General features: G+C 45.3%; 1 protein-coding gene across 2 annotated transcripts in view; it reads left to right on the top strand.

Annotated features, from left to right (window-relative positions):
- ERCC6 (ERCC excision repair 6, chromatin remodeling factor) overlaps positions 1-21659 on the top strand; it is a 70185-nt gene extending 48526 nt beyond the window's left edge. For both annotated transcript variants that reach the window (XM_032491678.1, XM_032491677.1), the window contains 12 exons: positions 263-439; positions 4804-4920; positions 8311-8406; positions 10391-10606; positions 11073-11183; positions 11572-11691; positions 12112-12206; positions 13480-13625; positions 13711-14412; positions 15910-16114; positions 16717-16795; positions 18427-21659. In XM_032491678.1, coding sequence (XP_032347569.1) covers positions 263-439; positions 4804-4920; positions 8311-8406; positions 10391-10606; positions 11073-11183; positions 11572-11691; positions 12112-12206; positions 13480-13625; positions 13711-14412; positions 15910-16114; positions 16717-16795; positions 18427-18849 — 2487 coding nt within the window. In that variant the 3' untranslated portion in view covers positions 18850-21659. The remainder of the gene's footprint in view (positions 1-262; positions 440-4803; positions 4921-8310; positions 8407-10390; positions 10607-11072; positions 11184-11571; positions 11692-12111; positions 12207-13479; positions 13626-13710; positions 14413-15909; positions 16115-16716; positions 16796-18426) is intronic.
- Positions 21660-26054: the final 4395 nt, after the last annotated feature.

Here is a 26054-nt window from a genome sequence, read left to right as displayed (position 1 = left end):
TGTTAGAATGTAACCAAATCCAACTCTAGTCCAGGGTCTTCATCTTGAACAATAAGAAAAATCCTTCCCTGTATATATATTTTTATTTCTATGTAATCGGAGAATTAAAGTTGCATAAAATGTCTGTGTTTGGAGGAGACCAACAAGATATGGAGTTGTGTTCAATAATAAGATTGACTGGGAGAGCTTTGGGGTAGGGTCAGTGATCATCTGTTAAAAGGTGAATTTAACTAAGAGAAAAGTTCTTTCTTTCCCCGCACAGTTCCGCACCCCTCACCGCATCATCTTGTCGGGTTCACCGATGCAGAATAACCTCCGTGAGCTATGGTCGCTCTTTGACTTCATCTTCCCAGGGAAGCTGGGCACATTGCCCGTTTTCATGGAACAGTTCTCCGTCCCCATCACCATGGGCGGGTATTCCAATGCCTCCCCCGTGCAGGTAACGTATGCTGTAACACTTTTGGCATTTTGATATTCAAACCGTTGCTGCTAAATACTGTACTTTGTGGCCAAGTCATTCAGAATGTAAGGGAAATGGTATCTGATAAAAATCACAAAATTATTTTTGCTTGAAAGCTCATAATTTTCCATGTGGGTTTTAAAAAGATCATGTACAATATTCAAAAAGCAGTCAGGAATTACGAAACAAAAGTGGATTGGTTCTGGACAGCATGTAATAGTGCAAACTGGGGTAGTGCATCATATAAAGTAGCGTAAATGCTTTGAAAAGGGGAAGCCAGGGAAGACTTAACGAGACATTTGTCTTTTAATCTGATTCTGGGAAAACAGGTCGGGAAGAGCAGAGCATTCTAGGTTAGAGCAACAGTAAGAACGCGGCCACGTTATGTGGCTGTGGGCGTTGAAGAGACACGCTTGATTGGACCAGAGATGCTTGTGGGGGAGTCGCAGGAGAGCTGTGGATGCCGGCAGTGGGGGCCTTGACAGGGAGGCTGAAGGTCTTAGGCAGGGAAGAGCCACTGAAAGTGCCTAAGCAGGAGGCTGGGAGTGGGCAGTTCTCCAAGGGCTACTCAGGCTGCTGGTAGTTATGGGAGGGAGCTTGGCATCGAGGGGCCTGTGGGAGTTGTTGGGGGTGAAGGTGATGAGGGTCTGGACCTGGATGTGAGTAGTGGTCCCGAGAAAGAAGGTGGAGAGCAAAAGCCCAAAGTGGCATTTTTTCATGCGGAACAAACAAGATGTGGAAATTGAGAAGATAAAGGAAGTGGGATGTGGGGAGGTGGGCGAGCTTCTCGCAGCTGACCCCTGAGGTTTCAGGCCTGGGTTACTGGCGGAATGGGGTTGTCACAGATGGGAGTGTCAGGAGGAGAAGCTGGCTAGAGGGCAGTTTGTGGCATTTGGGGGCAGGTTCCAGCCTCCAGGAGAGGCAGGGTCTCTGCACAGCCCTCAGGTAGGGGGGCCTGCACCTGCCAGGTTAAGACTGAGCCAGAAATAAAGCCTGCCACCAAAAGAGACATTCACATATTTTGAAATATTTAACTGGAAAAATAATTTTAGGCCTTTAAAATGAGAGGACTGTCAAAAAACATTTTATACCTTTTCAATTTTGAGATTGAATGAGTTTTGATTTTTGATTAAATTTTATAAGAGCTCTCTTTCTTGACTGAATCCCTATTGCCTTTCATTTATCCTGTGGGGTTTTTTTTTAACTTTTTATTTTAGAGTAATTTCAGATTTAATGGAAAGTTGCAAGAATTGTAAGAAGAACTCCTGTGTACTCTTCGCTCACATTGACTAATTGTTAGCATTTTGCTAAATTTTACCACATTCGCTTTATCTTTCCTTCCTTCCCTCTCCCCTACCTGTCTCTTATTTACACAAATTTATACTTTTTTATTTTTCTGAATCATCTGAGAGCAAGTTGCAGACCCATTGCCCCTTTCCTCCAAGTCCTTCAGTGTGTATTTTCTCAGAATAGGGACATTGTCTTACATAACCATAGAATAAACATCAAAATCGGGGGAAATGTAACCTTGATGTAATTCTGTTATCCGCTCTGTGTGCCCTTCACGTTGGGCAAGTTGTTCCTGTCATTTCCATGTCTCTTTAGTCTCCTTTCGTCTGAAGCCATCCCTCTAATCTTCCTTTTGCCTTCATGACCTTGACACTTGTGAAGACTGCAGGCCAGTTATTTTGTAGAATGTGCCTTGCCTTGGGTTTGTCTTCCGTTCTTCGTGGTTCGATTCCGGCTACGTGTCTTTGACGTCTGTCCCAGAAGTGACGTCTTCCTCGGTGCTTTGTCTCTGGAGGCACACGCTGTCAGTTTAGCCCGGTGGTCTGATACTTTGGGTAAGGTGGTGTTTGCCAGATTTCTAAACTCTTTGAAGTTGCTTCTCCTTTATAATGAGTAAGTCATCAATGGGGAGATACTTTGAGACCATGTAAATATGGTCTGTTTCTTCCCCGAAGTCCCTGTTTCAGGAGTTTGTGCGCTTAATCTTTTTTCCTTTTTAGACTGTAAAGTCCTTGGGTCAGAGGTGTGGTTTTTATTTGCTCTTTTTTGTTGACATCTATAGTCACCAAAAATGACCGAGTCTCCAGAAGGTAGCCTGTCAGCAGATATTTATTGTGTCAGGCTGGGGCTGAAATGATGGGAGATGGCTGACAGTCAGAACCTGCCCTCAAACAGTATTCCCAGCCCAGGGAAGAGTGCGCGGAGGGGAGGTGGTAAGGAAACAGATGATCAGGGTGCAGGGTAGTGAGGACTGTGATGAGGGATGGTGCCAGTGTCAGAGCTTGTGGGAGGCCAGACAGGCTTCCTGGGCAAGGGAGGATCAGGACCTAAAAGGGGCAGGAACAGTAACTGCCAAAAACATGGGCCGCTTCTTGGATTTGTGTGTTAAGCTCGTGCAGGGGAGTTTAGATCTGAAAAGAACCCGAGCAGACATCTGGTTGAACCTTCTCGTTTCGTGCTCAAGGGCATTGAGACTCAGCATTCTGGCGACTTGCCTAAGGTCACTCAGCTCTGGAAGAGGCAGGACTGGGGAGTAGTTACCACTCTGCTTTGTCAGGAGCAGGAAGGAAGTGGGGGCGTGCTCAGCATAATGTCCACTTTCCGTGGCACTGGGGAGGTGGGAGTGATGGAGAAACACAGCTGGAGCCCCACCACCTGCTTTTACTCACAGAGACACCGACACAAGAGACAGTCAAGAGTTGACCACAGAGTCATCTCTATTGCCGGAAGCACAGGAGCCCCAGGAAAGCTGGGCTGGAGAATGTGGCCTGATGTCAAGACTAAAACAGGGTCTCTTGGTCTTCCCTGTTCTCACGTCCCCGCCCCAGTCTAGAGCTTCAGATCTTCTTCTGGGGAGAGCTAGGTGTGAAAAACAGACCCATCCCCAGCCTGAGCTCCGACCCTGGCGAGTTCACCGCAAATGGGCCAGGAGCAGGGGAGGGGGAAAGAACTCTCCAGAAGGGTGGGCAGGCAGGAGAGAGCGGGAGCGGACTGCCAGGCCACTGAGCAGCCCAGCCCTGGTTTTCCAGCGCCACCACAGCTCCCTCGTTCTTCTGGAGGAGAGAACTGGGGGTAGACGCCAGCATGCGAGCAGTGTTTCCTTAACACACGGTATGTATTTTTAGGAAGATTTTAAACAATGTACTTGCTCCCTTGGTAGGACTGCAGTGTCTTGTTTAATTCTGAAATTTAATCATCTCTGCATTGCAAACCATAAAATATACCTGATCATTGTAAAGGTAATTTTTATCAAGGTCTGAATGATACATTTACAGGGTTCTCGTTAATTACAAGTTGTTGATTAGTGGAGCTTCTTTGCTGTTTTCCTGCTGGTCTGAGTAAAACTGTTTTAATATTTATGCATACAAGGTTTACACACATGCATGCACGTATGTGTGTATTGACTTGAGTGAGGTGTTCTTAGGATCTTTTAAAATGTTTTATTTTTTTACCACGTTAATCTTATTGGCATGAATTTCTGTATGGTTGATCTCTTTTTCTTATTCACTTTGCAGCTAACTTGGCTCAAATTTAAGCATTGCTTGGAAATTTTCTTATTCCATTAAGTAGTAATTTACTAGGTTGTTAAGCCTGTTTAGATTTTTTTTTTAAAGTATCAATAATTTAGTGAATTCTTTGTTTGCCTTTAAGTGACTTGCAGAGGGAGTGGTTTCCTGCGCTGTGGGTCTTTGTTTTCCTGCGTACAGTTAATACCCATCTCGTGCGGCTTTGTACCATTACGGACCCATATGCTCCATCTTAGGCTGGAGTGACCTTTCGTTTCTGGGATCATAGGGCTTTCTTGAGCTCGCTCTCCGAGTCTCCAGTGGGCAGTAATCTCTACTTATTGTCTGGTGTTCCCATTGCGACGGCGTTTCCCCCGGGTTAGCGTTTGATCTCCAGTCTTGTGGAGTAGCAGTTCCTTTTAGCTTTGGAGAGTACAAGATTATAAGCTGAGATTTGTTTGAAAGCAGTTTTTTCCCTAAAGGGTGGTCGAGAACCGAACAACTCTGCTTTCGAGTTTAACTAAATAATAGTAATTAAATAGAGGTGGAACAGGGCACAGAATTACTGGTTGTTCTTTTGTACATTTTGGTTCATAAAAAGTTTTTATTTTCACTAATGATATTATTATAAAAGCTATCACCTCCTGGGAGTACCTAGAACTTAATGCTAATTTTTACCAACCATTTTCCAACCACGTCCAACAATTCTGTACAACCATTGGTCATTCTTTTAAAAAAAAAATTTAAAGCATCAGAATCAGTCGAGAGGTAGGAATAAATGTACTCCTCAAATGTGTAGTAATTGTTTCCCCATTTCTCTTATTAAAGGTTAAAACTGCTTATAAGTGTGCGTGTGTCCTACGCGATACCATAAATCCGTACCTGCTGAGGAGGATGAAGTCGGACGTCAAAATGAGCCTTTCATTGCCAGATAAAAATGAACAGGTCTGTAAATCCAAGGGCGACCAAGCAAGCCTGAGGCACAGGTGTGCCTGTCCATTCACTCTCCTGTTCACACGCAGGGTTGGTGAGGCCAAGGGTGTGGTTGCTGGCGCTGTGGGGCGGGCTGGTCTACATCTGTGTGTGCCTGCAAGTCCCCAGTTCATGCTACAGCTTGTATTAGGCACCAACCCCATACCTGGGAGATAGCAGCGAGCACGCACCCGTTTGTTGCCAGGGAGCTCACGTTCATTCTTGTGGGGACAGAGTCATACAGAAATATCAGATGGCAAGTGGTGATAAATGTGGATTAAAAACAAGCAGGGGGTTTAGGGCGGTGCCAAGGGCCAGGATTTGGGGAGGCAGGCTTTTCCGAAGGGGTGGTCAGAGAAGAGTGATAACCTGACCTTTGAGCAGATGCCTGAAGAAGGTGAAGGAGTGAGTCATGGGGGTTTGGCAGAAGAGCATTCCAGGTGGTTGGAATGTGGCAGGGTGCTGGTACACTCAGGGCCCAGCAGGGAGGCCAGTGTGGCTGGAGGGCAGGAGCCCCGAGGAGGGCAGTTAGAGGGAGAAGCCAGGTTGCTGGCCAGAGGCCAGATCACAGGGGCCTGCTGGTCATGGTGGGGACTCTGGGTTTTACTCTTGATGGGGGAGGCAGTCCATGGGGAGCTACCAAACAAAGCAGTGATGTCGCCTGACTCAGGTTTTAAAAGGATCATCCTTTTAAATTCCATCCTAGTGCCCTATCATCTTAGTAGATGACTACACCTTCTGTTCAGCATCTAAAAGAAAGTGCATCGTAGATTTTGTTGAAATGATAAAAGATCTTGGAGCTCTGTCATCAAGGCTGCTTTTGTCCCTGCCTCTTCCCTCTCCCCAGAACTCATCTCCACGTTCAGCCCTTGACCTTAGCGTCCCCTTACTGAGCTCCGTTTCCTGCCAGGTACTCAGGCCACAGTGCCCTGAGCTGTCTCACTTCCACATCAGCCAGTTGCTGTGGACCGGATTAGTTTTTCCAAGGCTCCTCATCCACCTACCAACATACCTTCCGTGTCCCTGTCCCCTCCAGGAATACTGATTTAGCTGATTTGTACCAATTTATTTTCATTGTGGAATCCCAGAATGTCTCCTTGGGTTCCACGAAGTAGCCAAGACAAATCTCTTTATGTTTTCTAAACACTTGCCACTTGGCTTTGTATTTACATGTTATGCCCCCCCCCCCCCACAGCTGGGATTTCTATCCCCCAGCAAACACACAGAGAGATGCTAAGATCCCACAGGGCTCTGCATGGGAGTCCCTGCTACACGGGGACTCCCTGAGGTTGGGGCTCTGTCTTACCCATCTGAAAATGCCGTGTAACCTGGAGAAAGTGATATGCAGACGATAGACAAATGAACAGTTTGGTGAATTGATTCGTTTATTCAGTTAACTTTGTGATTGAAAGGAAGGATTTTTCTCTTGCCGTTGTATATAAAGGATTGAAATGTGAATGTAAGAAATTAAGACTATAAACACTCAGGTTCATAGTTTAGAAAGATTATCCAGGCAGTGTATGAAAGCATCGGAGGGGAGAAAAACTGGAGGCCAAGGGCTGAGTCGGCCAGTCCGATGGAGTCCTCAGGAGGGGAGAGGAGCTGGCCGGGCTGGCAGGAGGGGGCTGACAGGCCCAGGATGCCCAGGTTTCCGGATTAGATGCCGGATGGCTCTGCTGCACAGAGGCTTCATGAGGATGAGGATGCAGAGGAGACAGCTGGTGAGCTCAGGCTGGATGTACTGGACGTGCCCATGGAGCACCTGCTTACCCGAAAGGCAGTTACCTGTGGGCCCAGAGCCCTGGGGAGAGTTCTAGGCTGTCGCATAGCCGTGACCTTGGAGCCAGGAAGATGTTAAAGTCAGGCGTAGGGATGGGCTGGCTGAAGGAGTCTGTGTAGAATGAGAAGAGACACGCAGCCCAGGGGAACTGCACACTGGGGAGAGGAGAGAAGAGGAGGAGCTGGCTGGGAAGACAGGAGACCGAGGCAGGGCAGCAGGAGGTGGGTTAGGGGAGGTGGAATCGTGAGGCCATGGGAGCGCGTGTGTCTGGCGGCTAGGAGGGCGTTGGTGAAGCCGTCCATGGCAGGTTCACTGGTGTCCGAGGAAGCGCCCTCCAGGCTTGTGCCGGATCAGGAATGGCTGGGAGGGGAGGAAGTGGAGGTGGTGATCATACACATTCTTTCAGGGAGTTTTCCCCTCAGCCTCCCGGAGTGTAAGGCGTGGAGCACTGCCCTGAGGGATGTGGGTGGGTTTCAGATCTGGTACAAAGATGGGAGGGCTGTCCTGGATCCCATGCAGGGACCTCTGCGCCTGAGATGAAGGCAAAACCACAAGGTGAAGCAGATGAGGAAGTAGCTACCTTTTAGGGAGTGACGATTGGGGAACTGTGACTGATGGCTTCAGGTTCTGTTTCTCTTGTTTTGTATCTGTTTGATGATGTTAAGTGGAAGCTGAGGCACATGTGGGTGGTGGGTGGGTGGCTTGGGGAGAGAGGAGCTCGTCATAGCCATCGGGATGTGAGGACGGGCTGAGTAGGGGTCCTGCCTAGGACTCCCCTAGTGACCAGGGGCTGGCAGTGGAGCACGCTGCCCAGGTGGGATGGGCTCCGGTAGTGCCCAGCACTTACAGAAAGGAGGAGGGAAGGCAGGCAGTTGAGTTGTTCTTCGTTTGGAAGTTTACAGGGCAGATCAGTGGGTGGCAGAGGGGTAGCTGAAGGAAAATCCCATGGATTTATGACTAGCCAAGGCGCAGTCAGGCCGTGAGGTGGTGGCAGTGGTCTTGGAACAAAGAGGTGGGCTGAGAGGCTGAAGTCAGGGAGGGTGATGGCATGGGGTGGTGGGCACAGTTGGGCTCGCAGGATTGGGGTTGTTGTCAGAGCCGAGTCTGGTAAACTTGTGTTTGGCTTAGAACTCCAGGAAAGAGGGCAAGCCAGGCAAGGGTAAGGTCCCTGGTCAGGTGTGCTGAAGTCAAGTTGAGGTGAGGGGCTTGGGAGCTGAGGTGGTCTGGGCACTTGAAGGCTAGGATGGAGGAAACGCTGTGCACCTGGTCTCAAACTTTCCTGTGACCAGAAAGCCAGTCTTTGGGGACGGGTGGAATAGAGGGGTGGGGACCAAGTGGCATGGGGACCAAAAGGTGGATGGATGACAGAAATGGAGGGGGCTGTGGAGAGGGGCGAACTGTTCTTTGTTCAACTCTGAGATGCAGTACTGGTTTTTTTGTTTGTTTTTTTTTCTGTTTTTAATAAGAGTTACGTTGTTTAAATTGTGTACACTGTGCTTTTTTGATTAGAAATTTTGTTGATATTTTAATTATTTTGTTCTGTTAAATTTTTCTTTTCAATTCTGTTTTTATTCTCCCGCTAGGTCTTATTTTGCCGACTCACAGATGAGCAACATAAAGTCTACCAAAGTTTCATCGATTCCAAAGAAGTTTACAGAATTCTCAATGGAGAGTTGCAGGTCAGCTGAAGAATGGAAGCTGGAGAAATGACTTGTGGTCCAAGGGAAGTGAGGGGTGGGTAGGGGAGGAAACAAGCCCTAGTCATGGATTCGCTGTTATTACCCTCTTGAAAACACCTGGGTGTGAACCTTCCCTCTATCTGAAGCCCTTCCAGGAGTGTGAGGACCCACAGTTTCATTTGAGCACGCTCCCTTTTTATCTGTACCGCAGCAGTGTTAGGCTTGAACCCAGCACCGTGTGGTCTAGTGGGAGAACGCAATGGACAGCAGGATCGGCGTGGGGAGTCCGACAGGGACTGCTGATCCTGTCCAGAGTGTAGGGGGCAGCCCCCGACTGCTGGGGTTAGCAGGTGCACAGAGGAAGAACTATTATTACACGTTTCTGTTTAATAAGTAGTAACATTTTAGTTACGGGCTATACTCAGCCATAGCTGTGAGTAAATGTCTGTTCATTAAGCACGTGCAGTAAGTTCATGTAAACACTTGAGCTTCTTTGTGCTTCAGTACCTTAAAGTGTGAACTGTACTTTATGTGACATGCAAGGCTCCCTTAGTCCTTGGTCCGTCCTTGTCGGGAGTGTAGCTGAGTAGCAGGGATGCTCTGAAATGCACTCTGCTGCTTTTTTACGTGGAGGCAGAGGGAGATGAATGTGGGTGGCGAGGCTGCCTGTGTTCTGCAGCATCACCTGATTTTTCTTCCAGATTACGTCATTTCTGTTCTTTTAACCATCTCTCACAATTTATTTCATCTAGCATGGAGACTTTTAAGTCATTCACATTTATTCCTCTCTCCTGTATCTCCCCTTAACTTATCTTCATGTGCCTCCAAGTTGTGAAGCCTCAGGTGGCCTATCACAAGCCACACGTGTAATTGTGAATGTTCTAGTCATCACAGTAGAAAAGATAAAAAGAAAAAAAAAAGAAAAAAAGAAAAACAGGTGAACTCAATTTTGGTAATATATTTTATTTAACCTGATATGTCTAAAGTATAATTTTAATATATAATTAAAATTTTAAAATTACAGAGATATTTTATTCTTTTTTATACTGTCTTCAAAATTGGGCATTTTACATTGGGAGCACCTCTCATTTGGAACTAGCCACGCTTCCTGTCTTGGCAGCCACGTGTGGCCGGCGCCTGCCGTCCTGGGCAGCACAGATCTGGAGGGGGCAGGCGAGCGCTGGCACTGTTGCTGCTTTGTTCAGATCTTTCATTGCTTATTTAACTGTTCACTAGTTTAAAACTACCGTACTCTGATTTTTGGCTTGCTTTATGATTTACCTTTTTCCCGTTTGAGCTTCTATACTGGTGAGTGTGATCTGAGTCACATGCAGAAAGCTGTGAAAGATGCCCTCTTGCTGGGACGGGCGGGCGGGCGGGCGGGCTGTCAGTCTGGGTCTCCTCTCCTGCTGCGTGAACCATCCTGCATATCCTTCCCATCCATGTATTTCCTGTGCATTTTCCCATCCGTGTATGTTTCCTGATACACTAATGTAAAGGTAAATGGAACTTCAACCCCTGACTCATATATTAAGCTATGGAACTTTCACTGAGGTCCTTAGGAGTGCAGTATTTAAATGCATTCGCTAAGTTACATGACAGATTTCTCCAAGTATTAGACGGGCATGACATTTTTTATTTATATTTGAGAGATGAGTCAGTTTTTTATATACTGTGAACTGCGTACCTTTTTTCTTAGAGGGAAAATAAGTTGTTAGCCATTGAATATGACGGTGGTAGACATGTTTGGTCCGACAGGGTTTTTTTTGTCTTAGAGAACTTACCCTATCAGGAAAAAAGAGGATGTGTAAGGTTGGTTTCTTCCAGCTCCTAACATGCTGTGATTTGGGAGGAAACTAAGAAGCTGATGAAGAATTACTTTTTAATCTGTGTTGCATTTCAAACAGCCTCCTTCCTTTCCTTCCCGAGTGAATATTATTTTACATGGAGTAATCTGAGTGCACGTAATTCTTTTATACCATAGATTTTCTCTGGACTTGTGGCCCTAAGAAAAATCTGCAACCACCCTGACCTCTTTTCTGGAGGCCCCAAGAATGTGAAAGGTGTTCCAGATGAGGACCTGGAGGAAGATCAGTTTGGCTACTGGAAACGTTCTGGGAAAATGATAGTTGTTGAGTCCTTGCTGAAAATATGGCACAAGCAGGGCCAGCGAGTATTGCTCTTTTCTCAGTCAAGACAGGTGCGTGTACAAACTTCATGTGGAACCATGCCAATTCTTTGTACTTACAACCATTAATTCAAAAAATGCGATTTAATCTAAAATAACGATTCCAAAGGCAAAGCCACCCACTGGTACTGAGGTGGCAGCCTGCACATCTCTTTGGGGATTGGATCTTTCTCTAGAATTTGTGCCCAGAAGTTGGCTTTTTTAAAAAGGCTTATTTACCATGTGATTCTGGGGCGCTGATGAGTTTGGGTCTGGACTCAGATAAATGCCCTGCTGTTTACAAAACTTGCAGGAATGAACAGTATGGAAATACCAAAAATTCTTTTGTAGTGGTTATATTTATCTGCCTTGAACCAAGAAACCCCTTTTAATTCCAGCCTATTGGGGAGGGTGTGAGTGTTCACACACAGGTGGAGAACTCACTGCAGGTGTGCATTTGATTTTGAAGCTCTTATCCCCCACCGCCTCTCCCATACAGATGCTGGACATACTTGAAGTATTCCTTAGAGCCCGAAAGTATTCCTACCTCAAGATGGATGGTACCACTGCGATAGCTTCAAGGCAGCCACTGATTGCAAGATACAACGAGGTAACAAGTGAACGTAGCGGTAAAGTCACATAGCGCCCCCAGGTGCGGACGGCGAGGGAGGAGAGGGCTGCGCCCACAGCACCTACATCTGGGATTGGGCAGTGGGTGCTTTTAACTCGGTGCACTTCTGGATTATTTGGGGTGTGTATGTGCTTAAACAAAGAATGTGTATTCCTTCTTGAAAACCCAGCTTTTAAATATTGCTAATATGATGGATATTAAAAGTGGGAGCTGCGAGGTGGGATCTTGACTGACCAGAGGTCTCTAGGGCATAGCCCTTTGCTCATATTGGGACCCAGTGTCCATGTGTAGAGTGTGGCAGGGCAGCGGGGAGGAGCTGTGACTGGTGTCAGATGTGCATACTGAGTGTTGTGCATCTTACCTCTAGGACACGTCCGTATTTGTGTTTCTCCTGACCACTCGGGTGGGTGGCCTAGGAGTCAACCTGACGGGGGCAAACAGAGTCATCATCTATGATCCTGACTGGAACCCAAGTACAGACACGCAGGTCTGTTTATGTATTTAAAGGAGTGTGTCAGTGGCATACCGTGTCACTCAGCAGTGTCCTTTGGTGCCATGCTGGCTGGCCTCAGTGTCTAGCTCACATCTTGGCTGTGCCTTGTCTTCAGCTTAGAGGGGGACACCCTGAAGTGTCACAGACAGGAAGGGTCTTCCCAGTTTGTCCATAGCGCCCACACTAGACCTGGATAAAGAGAGAATGTGGGTGGGGACGGACGCACCTTGTGTTTCAGGTAGAGCCGGCCCGGTCAGTCTCTGCCACCTGCCTGTTTATCTCCTCAGTAAGCCTTAGGTCTTTCTAGCCTCATTAGCCACACTTCTAACTTCGGGAGTGGAGGGAAGCCACCAGCTGTTAGTCAGCGCTTGTCGCAGAGAAGGGCCCTCGTTGAGACGTGTCTCTCTGCCGCAGGCCCGGGAGCGCGCGTGGAGGATTGGCCAGAAGAAGCAGGTGACGGTGTACAGGCTGCTGACCGCGGGCACCATCGAGGAAAAGATTTACCACCGGTCAGTGCGCACGGCCGCTCCCCACCCCGGGGCCGCTCCCCTGGCCGCGTGTGTGCGGGACGCCCCCAGCGTCTGCTGCAGGGGAGTTTTAAACTAGTCCTCTAAGATGTCTTTCCATCTTAGAGCAGTAGTTGCTATAATTTACACGATATGTGTGTGTGTGTGTTTATTTTGTTTTGTTTTTTGTATTTTTTTCATTAAAATAAGCTTAGATGGCTTATTGTGTGTTTTTTTAAAAACGTGTTTGAACCTGATTGTTTTTCTATCTTATTAAACCTATATGTGTAAACTTTCTGTTAACTGTTGTTTGAGAGAAATGTTCCTGCCTACTGCCGTGCGCCGTCTTCTTTCACAGAAGTGTGAAGAGGTGACCGAGGTGAAGTTCGCACTCACTGCGGCTTACACCCCCCCCACGCGGTGTGATCAGGGCGGGGCTGGCGGGCTTTGGCGCCGATGCCGCTTAGAGGTTGACCAGGACACCTGCTTCTGGCTCCATCTCACTGCACAGGGACCGGGGGGTTCGGCAGGGAAACTTCCCTGGTAGCGTAGGGATAGTGCCACCTTCTCCCCAGCCCCTGCAGGGAGGCCCCCCGCTTCCCACCGTGCGCAGGGCCACTCCCGGTTCGTGTTCTTCAGGCGCCTTGTCATGAGAGGCCTGGAGCCGAGTTGAGTCCTGTGAGGGAGAGCTTCCTCTCAGATGCACACTTCAGCCTGAAGAGTAATCACCTGGGAGAAGGCAGGACTCCTTTGTGGGTGTATCTGGGCCAGAGTGACGGTGGTGTGGAGCTTCGGCGTGGAGTGTGGACCAGCAGGTGGAAGCTGGGTGAGAAGGGCCCAGGTGAAAACTTGGCAAAGCCCATCAGACAGTTTCCTGATTCCCGTCACAGAAGGATCCTGAGTAGGACAGGGCAGGGGGAGCCTGGGGGCAGGAGGCAGGGAGGCCGACCCCCTCCAGCTCAGAGAGGCGGCGTCAAAGGATGAACGCGTGTGAAAAGGTGTTTCTTGAAATGTGATGAATCTTGGAAGTTGAAAAATCTCACTGGGTGTAAATAATAATAAGGCGTTATTTCTAATTTAAATTCTGTAAAACATAGGAGACCACCTGATGTTTTATGTTCTTCCTGAATTGTAATTTTCTGAGGCTAAAAGTTTGGGGGATTATTTAGATATTTGTACAGCTACAGTTAATTATGTCTCTTATATTGTTTTATAATTAGAATTTTGAGGTACAGCTAAACATTGTTTCATACTGGTTTAATTTTTATCTTTTTAGACAAATCTTCAAGCAGTTTTTGACAAATCGAGTCCTAAAAGACCCAAAGCAAAGACGGTTTTTCAAGTCCAATGACCTTTATGAGCTGTTTACTCTGACTAGTCCCGATACATCCCAGAGCACTGAAACGAGCGCTATATTTGCAGGTATTACAGAAAATAATTTAACTTCGAGTAATGAATGACGTGAGAGTTACGCAGCGTAACATCCGCATGGTTTCCCCCTTCACAGGAACTGGTTCAGATGTTCAGACACCCAAACGCCATTTGAAAAGAAAATTTCCACCGGCCTTTGGAACAGACCCTAACGTCCCGATGGGCAAAACGTTTCCTGATTCTAACACATCTGCAAATGATGCCGCGTCCTCTGAAGAGAAATCTGCAGCTCCAGGCGCTGAAGCGAATGCAGTCATTTCTAATCAAGGTGGTCCTCCGAGTGATGGCCCCGAGACACCTCGCAGTCCCGCCGGCGGGGAGAGGCTTGGAGAAGAGCTGGATGTGGCGTCCAGACCACAGGAGTCAGCAGGGACGAGTGGAAATGGGGAAGGTTCAGATTCTCCAAGAGTCAGCAAAGCATGCAGGGCGCCTGGTGAGGACAGCATCGATGAGAGGGAGGGTCTTTCTGATAAAAGAGAAAGCTGCCAGGCTCCGACAGAACCTCTTTGGGAGAATGAGCAAACAGAAAATAATTTTCACAAGCACAAGTCAAAAACGAAGCATCGTGTGGCAGAAGAAGAGACCCTGGAGAAACATCCGAGGCCGAAGCAAAAGCCTAAGAACTCCAGACGTGGCAGAGATGCCAAGTTCGAGGGAACCCGAATCCCACACCTTGTGAAGAAGAGGCAGTACCAGAGGCAAGACGCTGAAAACGAGAGTGAGACCCAGGAACCCAGCAGTGACGATTATGTTCTGGAAAAGCTTTTCAAAAAATCAGGTACTCCTCTTGCTGAGTTTGCCACAGGTGTGCTAGGAAGAAGATCACGTGTGGGTGCAGAATGGGGCTCTCAACTCAAAAAGGATTTCTTCTTCTAAAACCCAGATTTGAAACATATTGACATTTTTGAAAATTATATTCACCTGTCTTTCCTGAACACCTAGGGGTCTTTGAACCTTGGGAGAACAAAAGTGCTTGACTTACTAAGCACATCCAGGAGGGTTGCAGGGCTTAAAATAGATTTGTACCATCGGAACATTCGTAGGAGATGTCTCTGCATGCTGTGTTTATCTGATTTTCCAACCACAGGAGATTAGAGTGACAGATCCTGGGGGAGAGAGTCAGGGGCATGGCCAGAGGCAGGCACCCTGGGAGTAGGAAAGCTGACGGCTAATATCTAGGGAGAGAAATTAGAGATGCAGACTCCACAGTTGCTCAGGGCCCTGGGGACAGGTGGTCCTGGGGAGCTTAGTCATCCCTGAGACTGTCATCTCGTTCAGGCCTCACCAGTCACCGTCTTCCCAGTGTGACGGCCTCAAGTCACCAGAGATCGCTGAGTGGGCCTCTGTTCAGGAATGCAGGTTTATGTACGTGTGGCATCTCCATTGCTAACTATTTTTTCTGCAGTTCCTGGTCTGTTTCCTAAGAAGTGAGCTATTTTGTCTCATTTTCAAATTCCTTTACATGGAGGCACAGAAATCACTCTTGTAACAATTTTTTAAAAAATTGGCTTCTGTTTCACGATACTTTCCCCCTTGTCATTTCTAATTTTGTATATTTTTCTCCCTTTTTCCTTGATCAGGTTAAGCTAGTAGTTTATTTTGTGATCCCCTCCCCCCCCCCCAGTAAACCAGGATTTTGATTTATTAGTTAGATCCGTGGTTGTTCTCTGTGTCATTAATTTTTGCTTTTATCTTCATTACTATCTTCCTTGTTGCTTTCGTTTTTGTTGTTGTGTTTTGCTGAGCTTTTTGGTCTTAATTTTTATAAAACTATTTCATTTGGAACTTAGTTCATTTATTTTTATTCTTTCCTTTTTATTGCTGTTAAGTATTTAAGGTTCTGAATTTTCCACTGATAAATGCTTCAGATTCTTCTGATATGTAGTGTTTTCGTGATCATTACTTTTTAGAAATTCTCTAATTTGGGTTCATATTCTTATATTTTTCCCCCTTCAATAAAGAATGTATTAGTAGAAGGTTTTATTATTGTCCAGATAGCAGGGAGGAGGCGGTGTTGCAGTGCGGTAATGAAAATGTTATGCTTCAGTTATTACATAGCGGGGACAGTCGATGGTCCCTCCTGCGTCCAGCAGGGATGCTGGTGAGGCGCTGCAGCATCTGAAGGTTCTGAGGTCCCGGAGGTCCCAGGGAAATAGCAGCCAAAAACATCCACTAGTTTGTCTCCACCGGCGGTGCCCCAGACTGTACAGAAGAAGCACTTGATGGTGTACGAAATACCAAAATAACACGTTCGCTGTCTCTCTTGCTCTCGCAGTCGGCGTGCACAGTGTCATGAAGCATGATGCCATCATGGACGGAGCCAATCCGGACTACGTGCTGGTGGAGGCGGAGGCCAACCGCGTGGCCCAGGATGCCCTCAAAGCGCTGAGGCTCTCCCGGCAGCGGTGTCTGGGAGCGGCGTCCGGTGTTCCCACTTGGACCGGCCAAAGGGGCGTGGCCGGTGCACCAGCAGGAAGAAAGTAAGAGGTTGCGGCCCCGCCATGCTTGCCCAGGCTGGGAATGAGGTCAGGGCAGGTGGACACCTCCTCCTGTTCATCTGCCGGGGTAGAACATCTCTCAGGGAGGGACTGGGTCAGCCCGATTTGCGTGGCGTGGGGAAGTGCACTTACACTCTTACCATCTTGGCTTTCAGTTCCTCCTTTCCGAAGCTGGTTTTTCAGGGAAGGGAGAAATGATCTGTTTGGCTGAAGAGATATCATTAAAAATAGTAAGAGATACTGAATGAGGATTAAACTTTAATATGATGAGTCACGTTTCAGCAACCAGTAATTCCTGTGCCGTTCAGTGCGCTCTTTCAGAGTGGTTTTCCTGCCTAGAACTTGTGGGTGGTTTCCATCATGTGTTGACCAAGGATCTTAGTGGTCCTTACTTGAGAAGCAGTAGTGGCTTCCCGGGGGAAACAGGCGTCTAGGGGACAGAGCAGAAGCGTCACGCACGGCTGTGAAAGAGTAACCGTGCAGAGGGGAATTCGTCCACGAAGCTTTTCGTGGTGGACAGGGCATTCTCATCTCTAAGTCACGAAGTAAACATTTTATCCTCTGTGATTCTTTTCCTCATTTAGGAGCCGATTTGGTCAGAAAAGGAATTCCAGCTTCTCTGTGCAGCAGCCTCCTTCAGCATCTCCGAAGGAGAAATGCCAGGTAACATGATGGCCTGTCTGCTTTCCCCTTGTGAGACTTCATTGAACCGCCATGAGAAGTTCCCCCAATCCCGCAGGTGAAGCAAAGCGCTGGCATAATGACATCTGGTGTTTGTCTTGTGTGCTCTGATTCATGGAGCACTTTCATTTGAACTTGAAAGGGCCAGCCAACCTCCTAGAAAAGACAAAGTCTTTAACCCAAGATCTACAGTAGGATCTCTCTTTTGCCCTCCAAAAGTTGATACAAGGATAGGTGATGTGTGAGTTGCTGCGCATACAGCCAGCCCCACCCGCAGGTGAAGTCCTAGCTCCAAAGGATCAAGGTTGAAAAAACTGCCTTGAGTGGTTTTTCTTTTTTTTTTTAGTTAAAAATTTTGTATTGATAATACATAATCACAAAGTGTATGTGTCCTAAGTGTGCAGTTTGCTGAATTTTCACAAACTAAGAACTTCCAGTCTATTATAATTTCACTGTTTACATTTTTTTTTGATTGGCAGATACTAACTACTATGAATATAATAGATAAACAAGTTTCTACTGTATCACACAGGGAACTTTATTTAATATCTTGTAGTAACCGATAATGAAAAAGAATCTGAAAAGGAGCACATGTTCGTACGTGTACGACTGAAACATGATGCTGGGCACCAGAAACTGCCGTGGGTGTCGTTTGTAATCTACTGGCTGCCGGGGCTGTGTGCTGGTCTCCCCCTGCCCTGTAAGCCCCGAGTGTTCACCTTGAGTGCTTCCCTGAGAGTAAATACTAGACCTTACTCTTCTCATTTAATAGTCTGTTTTTTTTTTTCCAGTTAAGGGTCATGTTAATTATAAAATTTGAGAACTCCCAAGTTCAGATTCCCGTCTGAGATGAACGCGAGCACACTCAGGAACAGAGAGCCTGCTGTGACTTCCCACGTTCCGTTCTTTAGCAGTCGGAATGTGAAGGGAAGTCAGAGCTGTGTGGCTGTTCTAAGGAAACTCACATGAGGTGTCAAGTAGTAAAAAAAAAGATTTAAAAGTGAAGGGAAGGGGGAGGGTATAGCTCAAGTGGCAGAGTGCATGCTTAGCATGCAGGAGGTCCTAGGTTCAATCCCTGGTACCTCCAGTAAAAATAATAATAACTAAATAAACAAACCTAATTACCTCCCCTTTCCAAAAAAAAAAAAAAAAAATAGAGCAGGGTTCAGCAAATATTAAAAAATAAAAAAAGTGAAGGGAAAGAAGTGCAGCTACAACAGTGTTCCTTAGCCCCCAGGGCCCAGGTCTGGGAAAATGTGGGCGGAAGAACCGGAAAAGCCCACAGAACCCGTGCCCCCGGCAGGCATTTTCCTAGACTAGAAGCCTTCTCGGGAAGCCCGGCGTCCACCCACCCAGCCCTCCCTCTGGTCTCACCACTCAGGGTGGTGATGAAACAAATAGTGTAGTTTTGGGGTTTTCTGTTTTCCTTAGGAAGTGTTCTCTAGGAGCGGGTAGATTTAGACCTTTGTGTTAGACGGGGTCTTGTTCTTTCCCCATCAGCCGCAGCGCCCGGGGCACGGGTGTCACTTTATGACCCTCGGAGCCTTTGGGGAAATAAATGGGAGCAGAGGCTGGACATTAAATATCTCCATGCATTGGTCTTCTTCCTCCAGGATGGCATGATGAAAAAAGATGGAAAAAACCATGTTTCTGAGCATTTTAGTGGAAAAATGGAAGATGCAGAGTCTTCATCCGGGGCCCTGACTTCATCCTTACTGTTGGCTAAAATGAGAGCTCGAAATCACCTGATTTTGCCAGAGCGCTTAGAAAGTGAAGGTGTGCCCCTTCCAGAGGCTGCCGCCCCGCCGCCCTCCAGCGCAGAACACGATGACCTGCTGGTAGAAATGAGAAACTTCATTGCCTTTCAGGCCCAAGTCGATGGCCAGGCCAGCACTCGGGAGATACTGCAGGAGTTCGAATCCAAATTATCAGCGTCACAGTCTTGTGTCTTTCGAGAACTGTTGAGAAATCTGTGCACTTTTCATAGAACTCCGGGTGGCGAAGGAATTTGGAAACTCAAGCCAGAATACTGTTGATCAACATTACTTTCTGAACTTTTGATTGACTTTTTCTAGTGAAAATTTCTGATTATTAATCTCATGATTAATAATCATATGTTTTGTCAATGGAAGTTAGCTGCATTTGATGCTTACTTTGAATGATAGCTACCTCACAATTAAAACTTTAAGGAAGAAGAAATTCTTCTCTGAAACTTTAAAGTTTTAAAAATACCTGGGTTGATTTTTTTTTTCCCCCAAAATGAATTACAAAATCAGGGACCTAACTGTTAATCCTTGGAACAGATTTGTTCTTTAACCGCGAAGATGCTGTCAGGGAACACACTACTACTCATTTAGAAGCTTATACACCAGAACCCTCAAGAATTTTTATCGGTGCTAAACATGTCTTGTATTTGGTTAGACATGTTCAATAAATCGGTTCATCAGTATTTGATAACACATTGTTTTTGGTACCTAGCTTTTAAATGTTAAAATTTATCATTTGCCACCCAAAAAGAGATTAGGTTTGTTACCTTTTGAATCATATTAGTTGCCTTTAAATGACCTTCCTTTTAACGTACTGTTAAATTAGAAGGTATTTTTACTAGTAAAGCATGAAATAGCTTGGTAATAAATGATGAGACGTGCATTTGCAGAAAGTTGTAGTTTCCTCAGTTTACAATAGCTTTTTTTTAAGCAAAGGGCAGGAACCTTTTTCCCCCCCACAGTGACTGTTGGTTTTAGGAAAATGAAATGTGTTATCTTAAAAAAAAAAAATTCAAGCAGAACCAAAAGTAAGTAGAAATAAGCCCCCCAACACACACACATGCCCACAACTGTCGCTCGAGACCACACCCAGATATACCGTCATTACCACCATTACCATGAAGCACCATTCCAGCCCCTCTCCCTGCTTGCACGCTGTGCAGGGAACTTTGAACATTTTCATTTCATTTTAGTCCTTGTTTGCCTTTCGAAGGATTCTGATCACTTTCCATCGGGCATCACTGTCCTCCTGCTCAGCCGTCTTCCTGTCTCTTTTCCGTTTGCACTCACCATGACTTTCCTGTCTCAGAGGTTTGGTTTCAGCTGCGTCTGTCCTGTGTCTGAGAGTCCGGGGATGCTGTTGTTTTCATCCTTAGTCTGTTTTCTTGGGCTTGTGTTTCTTTCCTGCTCATTGGCGTTTTATCATCTCAGCGCTGAAGTCTTGTTTTCTTAAAGTCATTGGATTCCCAAAGTGTCTCCCGGAGCTGTCAGCAGTGCATTTGGTTTGTTTCTTGGATTTGTTTCCTCTGGCCTGTTCTCTTCCCTCTTTCTGATTTTTCTGTGTTAGGCCTGCCTTGCTCCCATGCCATTTGTTTACATCTTGCTCGTGCTGTTAAGTGGGCAGCTGGGTCCAGATCTCCTGTATGCTTTTTCCTGCCACCCAGAGAGAAAGGGTGTGGGCTTGGGGGTCAGGGAGAGCCTCTGCTGTCAGCGTGCAGCCTTTGGACGGAGGACTTGGGTTTTACTTTTCTGTTCCGAGACTTTGTTGAATAGCTTGGCCATGAGTCCCTCCCCTTAGACAGGAGATGTTACAGACTCATAATTCCCACCAGGATTTTCTGCTGCTTTTTTTGGATTCTGGCTTGTTCATTTTATTCTGTTTTTAGAGTGATTCGTCATTCAAGGAGCAAGATTCTATTACTTTCCTCATTCTGCCATCGTTATCTAGAAATAATAGAAAAGACCTTTGAACAGGTCAGTACCTCCTCAACTTGACCACTTGGCCCAGAAGGGAGTCAAAACTCGTATCTTTTTTGGGAGGGGGAGCTCTTTTTTTATTTTTACTTTTGTAATCATTAGCCTATAAGAAAATTGCATCCCTCTTGTTCTCAGGCTGAGGTCCTGATGCAGTTTCCAAGTGTGAAGTCCTTGGGCATGAAAGCTCTATTGTCTGAAATCTAGACTTTACTGAGCTAGGGAAGTTGTAATCTTCACATCAAATAGAAAATAAGGTCAAAAGTTACAATGCATTCAAGGCAAGGTGGTTCTCGCTCTGCCACCAGCATGCTGTGACCTTGGGTAGGCACTGCCTCGCCTGTGTCTCAGTGCTGGTGTCTGTAAACATTGTCTGGCCTCTGGGTGGAGAGACTTAGAGGAACATGCTCTCAGTGTAATGGTTTTAACAACGCAGAGTAACTTACTCATTTAGATAGAACCTAACTTTGAGAACTTTAAAAGCTTTGTACAATGTAGGTAGATTTAATGTATTTAACATGTTATGTTGGTATCAAGCTACAATAAAGGATTTAACAATTTTATGAAATTTTTAAAATTCCTGAGTTAATACATGAATACACTATCACTGTTGTAAATAAAATTCCAAGCAATACTCTGCCTCCCCACCTCTCTTGTTCCTGTTCCAGAGATAAGTACTGTATTCGGTGTGTATTTTTCTGGGCTATTTTCAATGCATTTGCAAGTACACGTGGCAGAGACTGCTGCTGGAATGTCTGTTTCCCCTTCTTCCTTTACACTGGTAAGAGTCCTGAATTTCACCTGGACACGTGGCTGCTCAGCTAAAGACTCTACTTCCCAGCCTCCCTTATAGTTAACTGTGGCCACATGGCCAGGCAATGGGATGCAAAAAGAATGTCTAAATTGGCCCTTAAATAAGGAGTTGGGTGTAGCTGCCTCTCCCTACTCCCCCTTTTGCTGGCAGAGAGACCGGTGGGAGCTTCAGCAGTGACATGAGGTGGACAGAAGTCATGTGGTGAGGACGGAGAGGTTGGCCCCTTCCTGTCTTAAACTGCTTTCCTTTCACCTGTTACTGAAGAGCTAAATAAATTCCTGACTTGTTTAAACCACTGTCTTTCGGAGTCTCTTTTGTTACAGCAGCTGGTTTTGTTTTACGTATGTGATTTACATAAATGGGATGATTATCATCCTTATTATTTTGCAACTAACTTTTCATGTAATGTTTTATGCAAGACATCTTTTCATTCCTGTAAAGTATAACTCCATCTTCAGTGGAACTGCTGGACTTGAAATTATGTAGATTTTTTATTTTAACAGACATAGTGAAACTGCTTCCTTCAGTTCACACTCCCTAAGCGGACTCCGTCTCCACACTCTTGCCAACAGTAGGCAGTATCAGGCTCTGGTGATTTCTTTTCCCCCTCTCCTAACCAATACTGTGGTTGAAAACAACCTTGTTTTAATTTGAATTTCCCTGATTATTTATAAAACCAAACATCTCTGTGTTTTTTTGGCCATTTGTAGATCCTCTGTTACAGGTTACCTGTTCATGTCATATTTGCTTACTTTTAAATTGGTTATTTTCTCTCTTAGGGTTACCCCCTGCCTTCCGAACAAAAAAGAAAAGGCAGTTGTTCCTAGTATCGCTGAATAGTTCAGTCTTTTCTCCACCCGTTTGGATTGCCAAGTTATCACACGCTAACTTGTCTGTTTCTGGATGACGGACCAAGATTCTATTCTGCCGACCGCATGCGTCACTGTCATTGACTTTGTAGTATGTTTTGCTATCTGTAGGCAAGTTCCCCTGCCTTTCCCCCCACCTTCTTCATGCCTTATTCTCGTGCATTTTCTGTTTCCAGAAATTAATTAAATTAAATTAAGTTCCGCTAAAATTGTGTTGCCCCTTTGATTGGGATTGCATTAGTTTATACATTAGTTTGAGGGTAATAGACTTCTTTTAATTAATGTGGTTTTCCCCATTATCTTGTTAGGCCACATCTTATTAGATTCTTATTTTATATTCTTAGATTGGAATTTTAATAACTTTCTTCATGAGCGTTGTGCACATTTCCTGTTAGGTTTATTCCCAGCGATTTTATACATTTTTGGTTTTGTTGTGGACCTTCTTACTTTTACATGAAAATGAGAATCAGAACATAGAACTTTGTTTATGATGTTGTTCTTCATACAGTAGATTTTAATTTAAATGTAGTCAGATTCAGTCTTTTCATGTTTTGTTTTATTTCCTTACTGAAGAACCCTCTTCTAACCAAGTCATGATAAAATTCTGCTAAGTTCTTTTGTAAACTCCGTACGGATAGTTAACTTTTTCTAGCCTCTTTAAAAAAAAATATTGCATCCTTTCCCTCTTGATTGGTAAGCCTTCCTGTATCATTATATCCAATTTCCATGTAATTATAGGGATGTTTCTGGGCTCTGTACTGTGTTAAATTGGTCCACTTAACTTTGCCAATAACCCACTGTTGTAATCATTGTAGCTTTAAATTGGCAATCATGTATATTAGAATGATTCCTCTCATCTTCCCAAAATGCCTTAGTTATTGAATTTTATTCCATGTAAGTTATGGGATCAGCTTGTCACATTTAGATTTTGTTGTTTTTGAAACGGTAATGACTGATTGTACGGGTTAGTTGGGGAGGATCGTTTATGATACTCAGTTTCTCATCTATGAACAGGGCACATCACCCCATTTATAATATGCATTTATTATAAAGACATAATTCCATGTGTCTTTCACTTCTATTTTATAAGATCATGCACATCTTACATTTATTCCCAGTTATCCTACAGTTTTGGTTGCTATAGTAAGTGACAGTTCTTTTAAAATCACATTTTCTAGTTTATAGGAGTACCGTTGGAATTTACACATTAGTCTTGTATTTAGCAACCTTGCTGGACTTTTGTATCAATTCCAATAAGTATAAAATTGCCCTTATGTAACAATCATGTCGGCTGCAAATAATGACAATTGTATTTTCTCCATTCCAATACTTACACTTTATATAGTTCCAATATGATAATGAATGTAAATGACAGTTGGCTTCTTTGCCTTACTCCTGACACTGAAGATAAACGTCTAAAGTTTTACTATTATATACGCAGTTGCTGTTGTCTCCTGGCAGATGACCTTTATCAGGTTAAGGAAGTGCTCTTCCCAGTCCTGAATCCAGTGCTGAGTTTTATTCAGTGCTTTTTCTGCATCTATTGATTTAATTGTGTAGTTTTTCTCCTTTAATCTCTCTCTTAGTGTTATAAAGTTCACAATTAAGTTTTCCAACATTAAAACATCTTTTAGACTTCCACTTCCAGAATGGCTGGATAAAGGACCCTGCAGATGTGCAGTCAGGAAAATAGCTAAAAACTGGACAAAATTCTAGAAGACAAACCACCCTCCCCACTCCTGAAAATTTAATATTTCTGGATAGTCCTAAGGACCTACTGTAAATGAAGAGATAGTCAAAAAAGTCTACTAAGTCTGCGTAAGAACAGCAAAAATTTGGGACTCCTGAGCCACAACGTATTCCTCCCCTTCTTCCTCCCCATCTCAGTGGGATGACAGACTCCCATTATCCAGGTGGGATTAGCCAAGGAAACGGGGCTTCTTCCCTCAATTCCCAATCAAAGGATACGGTATCTCACTGGGAAGGGTGTGCTGCCAGCATTTCTCATCCTCTCCAGCTCCAAGTTGTAGGGACTAAGTTCAAGGAGTTAGAAAGTATAGGAAGTAACAAAGTTGGGCTCAACAGTAGGCTTGAACTGGCAGAAGACAGATTCAGCCAATCTGCAGATAGATGGATAGAGATCATGCTATCCAAAGAGGAAAAAAGAATGAAGAAAAATGCGCAGAGCCAAAGAGAAACGTGATACACCATTAAGTGCACCTGTGTATGTGTAATGGGAGTACTGGAGGGAGAGGAGAGAGTGAAGAGAAGAGGAAATATTTAAAGGACATTATGGGGAATGATTGTTTAATGAATATAGGGTGACTAAACTCAGACTATGATGGAAAATATTTCTCACTAAAAATGGGAATAAAATTATGGAAGTGACTAAAGAATGATGCAGTGAGGGTGAAGGGTAAATAAGATCAGTCCGTCTAACAGGAGAAGCTCTTCGTCCTTCTCTGACCTCTGCTGCCTGGCATGTTCAATCTAGCAGTCTTGTCCCAAACCTTTCATTCTGCGCATTTCCCCTTCCCTGTGTTGTGGATTTCAGATCGGAAAAAAAGGCTGGAATCCAGCTCCAATTTTGATTATTGCTTTGGATGGTCCCTGAATTTAAGACAGAAAAAAATTGGACCAATGTGTCTTGCTAGCCTTGGCACTGTCCATGGCAGTGTTGCTGGTTATAATTTTCTGCTTCTTTGGAGAGAGAGAAAGAGCGGCACCTTAGCTTGGACCTTGGAGTGAGGAATGGTGTTTCTGAATACGGGCCACCACCATTTATTATTTCCTTCTCCACCACGAATTGGGTGCCCTCAGCCTTGGAAGTATTCCACAAGGAATTCTACAAACTGACTTTCTGCTTTTCCAAGGCAATTAGGGTAGACAAGACCCTCCAGCCCACAGGGACTTCTGCACTTGGCAGCGGGAGGCGAAAACCCTGGAGAGACCGTGGACCAGGTTCTCAGGTAACCCTGACCTTACCTGTCCCAAACTGAAAATTAGAGGATAGCGATGCCCATTAGAAAAACTAGGCATTTGTTGAATTCTCCTGCCTGGTGGCAGCGGGGTGGGGGCGGGGGGGAGTTGGACATTTTCTACTGTGGCGATTCAGTTGTTTTCCCCGGAGGCTAAAACCTCCGGGGGCAGGAGTCTTGTGTGGATGCAAACACCCTGCGTAGGTGTGTGCTAAAGCCCAGAAAAGATCATCCTGAAAGAGGAAGAGACGCCTCAGGTTTCCCTTGCTCTCAGGAGACTTCCTGGTTTATCTCACAAAATAAAGTTTTACTTTAAATTTGAAGCACCTTTTCTCTCTCTGCCCTTTGTTCCTTCCTGGTTCTTTCACATTCACACCTTGCCTCCTTTTGATTTGCAGTGGATCGTAACCAGTCATCAGAATAAACAAAGCACCGTTGAAAAACCTGTGAAATCGGGAAAACACCTTTGTAAAGCGGTGCTAGAGTCCAGGACGCGCTGCAGGTACCGTGGCCCGGAACGCAGCCCCGGACGGCACCCAGGGGTGGAAATCTGTGCCCCTGTCCGCACTGGGGGACACCAGGAGGGCATGGAATGGCCCCCACAGAGGGAGAAAATCGTGGGACAGCACGTTTTATTGTTTAAGAAATCAGAATGCAAAACTGTACTCCGTGTAAAATAAGTTTGTGTCATAATACAGAGTTTGTAATAAGATATCAGAAGAAAAGAGGAAGCTGTAAAGAGCTTATTCTGATTTTACTAAGAGGGCCAAGTGGGTTAAAATCTTTTCATTAGTTGTACTTTTAAAATAGTCACATTTTAGAAACGACTTATTTGCATTA

This window comes from Camelus ferus, chromosome 11, assembly GCF_009834535.1.
Source record: "Camelus ferus isolate YT-003-E chromosome 11, BCGSAC_Cfer_1.0, whole genome shotgun sequence".
In the NCBI taxonomy this organism is placed as follows: domain Eukaryota; kingdom Metazoa; phylum Chordata; class Mammalia; order Artiodactyla; family Camelidae; genus Camelus; species Camelus ferus.
The sequence above is the reverse complement of the archived record's forward strand: the minus strand, read 5'-3'. Positions and strand labels throughout refer to the sequence as shown.